Source organism: Armigeres subalbatus, chromosome 2 (assembly GCF_024139115.2).
Source record: "Armigeres subalbatus isolate Guangzhou_Male chromosome 2, GZ_Asu_2, whole genome shotgun sequence".
NCBI classification, from domain to species: Eukaryota; Metazoa; Arthropoda; class Insecta; order Diptera; family Culicidae; genus Armigeres; species Armigeres subalbatus.
Genome location: NC_085140.1, coordinates 22528427 through 22538681, shown reverse-complemented (window position 1 = coordinate 22538681; position 10255 = coordinate 22528427). Strand labels below are relative to the sequence as shown.

At 40.1% G+C, this 10255-nt stretch overlaps 1 protein-coding gene and 1 long non-coding RNA gene across 2 annotated transcripts; one reads left to right on the top strand and one right to left on the bottom strand.

Moving 5' to 3' along the window:
• Nucleotides 1-610: 610 nt before the first annotated feature.
• LOC134218213 (xyloside xylosyltransferase 1) lies at nt 611-3882 on the bottom strand. Its single transcript, XM_062697131.1, has 2 exons — nt 3015-3882; nt 611-2825 (listed from the first exon to the last, which is right to left on the bottom strand). Exons 1-2 carry the CDS (start codon nt 3571-3573, stop codon nt 2170-2172), a joined length of 1215 nt encoding a protein of 404 aa, XP_062553115.1. The 5' UTR covers nt 3574-3882; the 3' UTR covers nt 611-2169.
• Nucleotides 3883-7713: 3831 nt separating this feature from the next.
• On the top strand, nt 7714-9435 carry LOC134214129 (uncharacterized). Its single transcript, XR_009979671.1, has 4 exons — nt 7714-7843; nt 7910-8157; nt 9014-9275; nt 9343-9435. It is a non-coding gene; the product is annotated as an uncharacterized LOC134214129 (long non-coding RNA).
• The last annotated feature ends 820 nt before the right edge of the window (nt 9436-10255 follow it).

The window sequence follows — 10255 nt, the reverse complement described above, 5'->3', positions numbered from 1 at the left end:
ATCACCTCCACTAGTTCCACTTTTGCTAGTACTCCTACCGCTTTGAATATTCGCATAATCCATTGGAAGAACCATTCTCGGACAATTCTGACGACTGAGCGATATATCTTTTCTTCCAACAATGGCCAATAACTCTGGGCCCAGAACCACTTGAGAGTTAAAGAAAACACGTCCGTATTGGCTGTAGTTTGAAGAACTAATGAAAAGTTTTATTATTCCGTTTACTATCTCTAAACATGGTTACTAGGATAAACGGTTACTACCAAATAAGGGATATCGTGGGATACTACTTTTTCATCTGTTCATAACAAGAACCATCCATCGTACACAACGCGAAAATCAGAAGACTGCGGTGGGCCGGGCACGTAGCCAGAATGTCGGACAGTAAACCGGTGAGAATGGTTCTCCACAACGATCCGACGGGAATAAGAAGGCGAGTTACACAGCGGGCAAGATCAGGTGTAGGACGATTTGCGGACCCTCCGTGGTTTGCGAAGTGCAGCCATGGACCGCACTTTTATGTATTGCACAGGCCACTCTGGCCTTAGTCTGGTATTAAACAGTAAGTAATACAAGGCATGTCATCGGAACTAAAACGTCACATTACTAATCTATTTTTCAAAAAGAAAACTATATTCAATTCCTTCTGCATATATTCGTTCGTCGGCATATAATTGCCTTAATATTATTCTAATTTATCAGCACTAGAGTAAACTTCGTGAAATCAAATCCTAATTGCAGTCGATTATATTGTTATACAACGTCCAACTATTAACAACGATCAACATGCTTTAGCAGTTGAACGAAACTACATGGGTCGGACTCCCTTACTTGCTAATTTTTATTACGCCTTTATTTCACAATCTACACACGTAGGTACGTATATCGGCTGTCGTAATCGTTAAAACTAAATCCTAATAAAATCATTCAAAATAAGTAACACTTATCAAAGTACGAAAACGAGAATAAAATTTCTAATAGATTTTCTCAAAATCAATGCGCTAGAATTGCAGTTCGATACAGATTCATCAGATATTGCAACAGAGTTGGAAGTTGGCGTTAGAAACATGATGTTTCGAAAGTAAACTTAATTCTGATTTAAAACTAGTATTCAACTTAACGCTAACATGAAAGTACGAGTTAAAATTAAAACAGATCATTTTTAAAAAATGAGATCACAAAAGTGGAATGTTTTTTGTCTTTTTTAAAGGAAAATGTAGGTACGCATAGTAGCGGTAAAATTGCAGCCAAAACGATCTAACCTTACAAATAGCTCTGGAAGCGTTCCTTAGGGGATATATTTGATTCTTATTGCCTTTCTTTATTATTAGTGTCATGGACGATAGCATAGAGATATGAGTGAGTTTAAAATTGAGACAAACAAAAATTCCTGCAAGGATATGGCAAGGGTTATGTTACTTTCCCATGAGAGGTCAGTGCTCCCGAAATTGTTTTCAAAATTCACAGAAATAAATATTTTCAAAAAGTTTTCCTGATTTTGGAAACAGTACTCATATGGGGGGGCCCTCCTTAGCCGTGCGGTAAGACGCGCGGCTACAAAGCAAGACCATACTGAGGGTGGCTGGGTTCGATTCCCGGTGCCGGTCTAGGCAATTTTCGGATTGGAAATTGTCTCGACTTCCCTGGGCATAAAAGTATCATCGTGTTAGCCTCATGATATACGAATGCAAAAATGGTAACTTGGCTTAGGAACCTCGCAGTTAATAACTGTGGAAGTGCTTAATGAACACTAAGCTGCGAGGCGGCTCTGTCCCAGTGTGGGGATGTAATGCCAATGAGAAGAAGAAGACTCATATGGTAAACTAAACAGCCGAGCACCTAATGTAAACACCTAATCCAAACTTCAACCATGCGAAGTGAAACAAAATTTGATGCAGGTCAAAAATAGGTGGCCCAAAAAACACATTATTTCCAACTGCAATTTTTTAAATGAGATTTCGTATGTTCTTCAGAACAGTGAATCATACAACCAACCATTACAAAAATTACAACATCGACTAAAACTGCCTCAATCTTTGAACCTTTTTTGGGAATAGAAACTTCGGTTCAAAAAAGAAGCCAGCAGATTAGCTTCAGAAACACCGACACCCGATGAAAAGTAGCAAAATCATGGAGAAGTAAAATGCGCGAAAATACGTGCCCCCAAATTCACTCCGGCACCCGCGTATTGCAATTTCCGTGATACAATTTTATCGCCCCCTCACAGTGGAAATAGCTATCGAATACCTTACCGTAGCCGTTCTCCTTCCACCAGGTGCACAGTTGGCGATTCCAAACGCAATCCAACCGGTAGATCAGTCCCGGAAACTCGAATCCCATCAGCGTGTAGAAATCCTGATCGCCCAGGTGACCCTTGAAGGAGTACTTCTCCACCATATTTTTCACCGTTTCCTGCTTGATGATTTCCTCGTACAGCCGCGATTGTCGGATGCGGTCCAGCCGGAGCATTACGACCCCGGAGTTGAGCCCCGGATAACCATGTTTGGTTTTCTTCGCCGTTCGACTGAAGAAACCGCCCACGGAATTTCCGATGGCGGTTTTGTTCATATAGTACGGAGTTCCGAACAGGGTGTGTGGGTTCTGTGCACGATATTTGAACAAGATGTGCAGATAAACCGGTGTCAATTCCGGCGCTAGGCCAAACAGGTGATCGGACCCGAAACGTTTGAACTCATCGAAGAGGTCTTTCACCGACGATCGAAACACAACATCACAGTCGATGATGATTGCTCGCTTCATGTTGACATCAACGATCCGGTGCAATCCGAGCGATATTAAGAACAAAGCGTCACTGTAGTAGCTTCCTATAAAGTGGAGAAAAAGCAGATTTGTAATAAACAGGTTTCAAATATGAGATATGGCTATTAAAAATTAATTTATTTATGTTAGTTGAATAGCTTTTATGATATTGTTTATTAAATTGATTGAACTTAAATCGCTTTAAAACGTGAGAAAAATTAGATCCCCAATAGATTGTTATTCGTCTAACTCACCGGTCTTATAATTGAACAAAGGCAGCATATTCTTCACGATATCGCTCGTTTTCTCCGCGCAATCCTTCACATCGTACAAGGTGTAAAAGACCACCTTCCGGTAATGAGCGATCTGCTCCCGGATCAGCTCCTCAGCTGACGTTTCGCTCTGCTCGTCCGTAATCACATGCAGATGTATCGGAATAGTCGTGTACTTCAGCAAACTCTTCAGAAACAGTTCGAACTTGTCTCTCAGATTCGAGTTCTGACTCTCCTTCGTGTAGATTACGAAGATATTATACTCGGTGGCATTGTTCTCTTTCGGAACGTACTTGACTCGCTTCAGCTCCCCGAAACGGGCACCACCACCGCCTATCAAGTGTGCCACCTTCGCCACTGTTCCTCCCCCGCCAGCCAACACATTGTTATCTAACCCTTCCGGATGATCGACTCCGCTGCCATAGTTTTCCGACTTTTGGAAAATCATCAGAATATTCCGCCGGTTGAAGATACTGCTGTTGGCGTAGATTATGAGCAGGAACCCGCTGGCGATGATCAGCATTAGCAGTATTTTGTTCATGCTGATAGGTCGATCTGACTTTCGCTTCAGTTTGATTGAAGTTTCGGTAGCCACACCAGCTCAGAAGAAATGCAGTTCTCGCCGAGGTTTGTCGATGCTTAATTTAATTACTACACAACACGCACCTTAGTCTGCATTTTACTCACTTAGTTCATAATGGACACTCATAATTTTCGAACTATGACAAGTACCGTCATTTTAGGCCATTTAAATCAAATTCCTTTGAATAGATTTTTTTTTGTTAGGTTTTTTCGGTTTTGATTATCTTCTTCTTAATATTTTTTTATTATTTAATATTTTGATGCGATCTGTCAGGGGACGCCAGTAGCCTTGCTAGCAAAGGCGTAAGATTGCCAATCCGGAGATGGCGAGTTCGATTTTTGGTCCGGTCTATAAAATGTTTTCGGGTTGGAACTTTCTCGACACCCTGGGCATAGTTTATCCATTGTACTTTGCCACACAAGATACATACCCATGCAATGACGGGCTTTCAATCAATAGCTGAGGAAAATAGAGGTTGAAAAAGCAGGCCAAGTTCCAGTTGGAATGTAGATCCATTGAAGAAGAAGAGATTGATGCGGTTTAACGTCAACCGAGGGGTCCGAAAATAAAATATTTTTGAATAAAACTGTCGGACTACCATGGGTCCGGTCGGTTCGGTGCACCGAATCATTTATTTACACCGCTCAAACAGCATTCCCGAATAGGAAATAAAATAGCCGGTCAAAAATTGTATCTCGCGTTTGTCTCAGGCTATGAACCATTCCACCGATTGGTTTAACCACAGATAACAGATATTTAGGCTAGAACAAATTTTACTACTGCCATCTAATCAACAGATTGCGGAAATACATACGGATGCAGCTGATTAGCAACCGTCGAACGCAGCCAATGCGGATGACAGTCGCACAGACAAACAGACGTAACACTAGAGAAATTACCATCGACCATGACTTCAACGATCAATTTGAATTTGATTGATTACGCCTTTCACAACTAGAGGCGCTACCGTCGTAATCATTCGAGTTTGACATTTCACTCTAGCGCCTTCTGGTGACAATGTCATACGAAACATTGTTTCGTGTAACATGCTCGCAAGGTGGAGGTAGAGAAGTTTAGCGATGGATTTTTCAGCAAAATGTTCAAGCTGTTACGTCTGTTTGTCTGTGACAGCCGCATTCGGGCAGCGTTTTCCATAACAATGATCTTTTGTGCCACCTCTAAACGATTGCCAAACCCTTCCCCAATTTAAAACACATTTGAATTTACGGTTGCGGATGTTTACACACGTATCGGATGCCAGCCTAAATATCTGTTATCTGTGGTTTAACTTTCAGTTAGAATTTGACAGTTCGGTAATTATTTCCTACCATCAAGAAACAATAAATCCTTTTGTATATCGTAGAGCATATGGTAATTCAAATGTTTACAGTTTTACACTATTGAGCCTTCACTCAGGTAAATCGACACATACTTTATGGCAAAAATCCATGTATTTTGAAATATGCATATCATGCGTCGGCACATACTTAATTGCATACAAATTCACACATGGATACTATGACCCACATGGATAGTATGTGGGAACACTCATGTAATGCATGTTTGGCGCATGGAATATATGTGTCGAAAACATGAAATCCATTTCGCTACCCCTATTGCAAAAATCCATGTGTTAACTCCATGAATGTAATGCGGAGTTTTTTGTGAGTGATGGTACTGTTTTATCCAGGTATACATAAATAATATAGAACAAAACCCAGATTAATCCACCGTAAACTGTACTGAAAAAATCACATAAGAAAGGTCAAAAAGCACTTTAGGGGAATAGATCGCATATTTTCTATTATTGTTCATGTTTTTGCATTAATTACTATACATTCCCCCCATTCTTGGAATTTTTTTTTTCGATTTTGAATTTTTTTTCCAAGGAGGGACCTTTGGGAAAAAACAATGATTTTTCAATAATTCCGAAACGCAATGTCCGATCGGGCCAATTTCCAATAGCAAACAATGGGACCGCATTTTCCATCGAATGCAACTTGTTGCGAGTAAATCGGGTAATGCTAAGTTCCAAAAAGTGTGTCTACAAAATTTGTACACATACACACACATACAGACATCACCTCGATTCGTCGAACTGAGTCGATCGGTATATAACGCTATGGGTCTCCGGGCCTTCTATCAAAAGTTGTTTTTTGGAGTAGTCCTATATAGCCTTTCGGTACAACTTTGTTGTTCGAGAAAGGCAAAAAGATATTCTCAAACAGCCATGGTGGCCACTACTTAATCGAAAGTCTTCAACAGGCCTGTGCTGACGAAAACAAACAAAAACACAACATTAATTTGATAAATGAATAGACGAAAACCCAGTTTAATCCACCTAGCGGTAATAGTGCCTTTCTCGTTTCTTCTTAGTGAGTTATTATTTGAGAACACTACAAACGCCGCGCAGTGTATCATATCCAGAAAATCTGACAATACTCAATTTTGGCTTCCCGTACGGATGTTCGAGGTTAGTGAATTGAACTTACTATTGGGTAGTTTATTTCTTCCATGTACACCAATCATTTAATGAGTTTGGCAAACTTTGCTGGAAAAGGGAACGTTTGAAATAGGCAAGTGAACCGACCTTTGAATCCATTGGTCAAGTATAGTCGAACTTTCTTCCGAAGGTTTATTTGTCAAACTAATTGATGCGTTGTTATGCGCATCTTTAGGCGAATCCAGCGCATTACTTCCGAAGTTGGGAAAGTTGCCAGCATCTGGAGAAAAATCCAACTTCGGTATAAAAAGCGGTATAAATTTATTCCGGATAGAATAAATCCACAATACCCTCACTCAGGAAAATCGACACATACTTTATGGCAAAAATCCATGTATTTTGAAATATGCATATCATGCGTCGACACATACTTATTTGCATACAAATTCACACATGGATACTATGACCCACATGGAAAGTATGTGTAAACGTGCATGCAATACATGTGGGCGCATGGAATATATGTGTCGAAAATATGGAATTCATTTCGTTACCCCCATTGCAAAAATCCATGTGTAAACTCATGAATATAATGCGGTGTTTTTTGTGAGTGCTCGACAATACCTCTATTGATTCGTCAAATCGACGTTTGAATCTTTGTTCACAAAAGCAGATATTACGAGAAGATTGAAAAATTCGAACTGGGGTCCGACGGTCGACTGTCGGAAAGCTGTTCCGCAAACGTCAAATCACTTGTTGCACGGTAAAAATTTTTGGTTTATTTTTTCGGTGTGAATGTTGATTATTAAAATCAACGAGAATATGCAACTTTAATCGAGTGTTACATGCCGCTATATTTTTAAAACAAGTTTTATGTTACTTTAAAGGTATTTTGTCATATATTTATGTAATTTTGAAACATTTTAGATTTCTCGAACTTTCTTGATATCAAGAAATATTAACACTTTTCGTACAGTGCATTCCATTTTGAAGTTTCCGACACTCAGTCTGCTTCTTCTTTTTTGCTCCGCAGAATTAGAATTTTTCTCTTTTCTCGCAATACGTCGTTTTGAAAATTTTGTATTGAACTTGATGTTCTTTTTGCGGTGTAAATTACCCTGTCGGAGAGAGTCAATGTCATTTATTTTATACAGGTCCGGTTGAGCGTGCCTTTTGTTCGTATTAGTAGCTCAAAAAGTGTAAACATTTCTGATCAGCTGATTGCTGACGTCAAACTCACACCAAATTTCATTCATGAGGTGTGAGTTTGACGTCACCGTTCTTTTGTTTCCGACACCCGAGCCACCGCCGTCGTCGTGCGAAACGAACACTGTTACTGATTCCGACATTTCACGAACACGTTTGCGCTCTCTCGCCCGAACCTGTATAAAATCCATAACATTGAGTGTTACCCTCCCACGCTCATTTAAATCTACTCAAAAGTGAGTCAAAATGACTCACTTTTGAATTTTAATGAAAATGTCAAAAAGTGAGTAACATTATATTTAGCAGGTGAGTCAATTTTCACTCACTTCCCATAATTTAATCTTTTACTCACTTTTGCGTAATTAATTGTCTCAACTGTCGAACTGTTTGAAAAAATTTCTCGTGCTTTTATAAAGTGTATTTTGTGATAACTGAAATGTTCCGGACGTGAATACGATATTTATTTATGGACAGACATTGGCGCAGATGGACAGACCTGGCGGTGGTGATCCGGCTGGACATGACCAGCAAGGATTCTCGCAGAACTGGCAGTTTCGCAGCACGATCAAATATCTTATGGTAAGGAGCTGTTCCTTAAAATTTTTGGCAACGGAGGATTCTATTCCAGATTCCTTGATTTCTCAGATTCGCGATATGGCTTTCCAGGTGCCTAGGAATCAATGATGAACTTGACCTTTTCCCATGCCCGCGGTGTCAAAAAAGACATGGACGTTATTGTGGTGGATTCATGCCCCAAATCTTCCGGATCACGATATGAACCGGGCACCAAGCTTTCAAAGAGCAGACGATTGAGCGATAGCATGTAATCGTTCCAATGTCAGCCAGCGTTTAGAACAGGCGATACGAAACAAAGAACTATTCATTACATTCAAGTAAGTTTTTAGGGCTCATTCACAAATTACATAACGCATTAAGGGGTGGGTGGGTACACAGTATTGCGTTACAAAATGTTACGGTTTGTCTAGGGGGTGGGTGGGTTTGTTTAGTTCTGTTACGGGTAACATTTAAGATAATAAAATAATATAAAAAACGAAATTTCTAATTAAATTCAAATTTGACAGTATTATTATGTACCATGAAGAAAGTTAAGGAAGAGTCCGCTAAAAATACCATTTTATCATTTTTGTGAAATTTTGGTAAGGCGTTATGCGTCACAGATGGGATGGGTGGGTATAAAGGAAATGTTACAAACAAGTCACGGAAGGGTGGGTGGGGGTTCAAATCTGTGCTTTTTTGCGTTATGTAATTTGTGAATGAGCCCTTTAAGTACCTACTGAGCTGAGATTTGAGTACGCATGTTAGTAAAAGCAACCGACAATTATATCGAGTTTGTAAATCGTTTGAGGCATAATGAAACAAATGCGTTGAACCCTTCTTCTTCTTCTTATTGGCATTACATCCCCACACTGGGACAGAGCCGCCTCACAGCTTAGTGTTCATTAAGCACTTCCACAGTTATTAACTGCGATGTTTCTAAGCCAAGTTACCATTTTTGCATTTGTATATCATGAGGCTAGCACGATGATACTTTTATGCCCAGGGAAGTCGAGACAATTTCCAATCCGAAAATTGCCTAGACCGGCACCGGGAATCGAACCCAGCCACCCTCAGCATGGTCTTGCTTTGTAGCCGCGCATTTTACTGCACGGCTAAGGAGGGCCCCATGCGTTGAACCCATTGTATCAATAAATGCGTTATGAAAATAAATATATATTTTTTAATTTACAGCGCAGATAAGAATCGCTACTTCCGCCAAGACGGTATCGATGTACACACCGATGGAAACATTTTCCCCTCACAAACGGTCGTCGGTGGTACAGAAGGTGCAGGGCGTCTACGAAGATCAGACAATCCAGGTGGTGCCGGTCACATCTTCGCGCACCCGTCAAGGGCCTTTCACGGGTCAACAGCGTTAGCTATTGTGTTCACGTGAAAATCCAGATCCCGAGTCTCAACCAAGCTAAGCAACAAGCACAAAGTAATGATAAAGGTTAGAACGTTTAGTTCCGATAAATGTTTTGAGTTTATTATAATTTCCTCTCGTTTCTTATTTTTAGGCGTACGCAGAATTGGAAGAAGATGCTCCCGGTCAAATCGTTCCTTGGTGACGAAGAAAATGAATTGATCGAGAACGAAATCACTCAGTGCCCGAATGATGATGAATTTATCGTCTACCAACTATATTTCTTATGTAAACTCTTAGCATTATGTACTGGTACATGTCACTACAGTTATATTAATAAATGATTTGAGCTAGGCGAAAAGTTATTCCGTTTATTAAAATCAAATTCCATTCCATTGCCAAGCGCAAAACATTTTCAAAAGTGAGTAAGATCTACTCACTTTCAGCAGAATAAAAGTGAGTAAGTCTTACTCTAATTTTGACATATTGCTGCATTACTCGTAAGTGAGTAAACATACGGTTACTCAAAAGTGAGCTGTTCCACTTTTTTCCAAAGTGAGTCGAATTTGACTCACTTTTGAGTAGATTCAAATGAGCGTGCCACGCATTTTGACAGTTCAACAAAGAAAAATAATCTGACGAAGAAAAACAGAAACGGTCAGCGGTTGCGTTGCGGAGGATTTTGCGAGCAGAGCATCACAACCAGTTTGTTCGAGACACCAACAAGAGTAGGAGAACGGGAATCGTGAAAAAAAGATATGAGACGTAATCGTTTTCCTCCATCGAGGTTTGGCAGTGAAATCTAAAAATCACATTATCCGCGTAATTGTTGTCCTAATCGATCAAAATTGCGCGTGACTGGGTACGTGAGGGTGAGGGCTTTGTGGAAAAAGTGAAAATTTGCAGATGGCGATCGTGAAAGGTGTGGAAAATCTCAAGATGAGGTTGTGAAAATTTTGCTGGATCAGTTTCTCCATAAAGTCAACGAGACGACAAGGCCATCCTCGTCACAGGCCACGAAACAGTGGAAGTAACAGAATAGTCGAATAGCCAGTCAAGCAACTTCA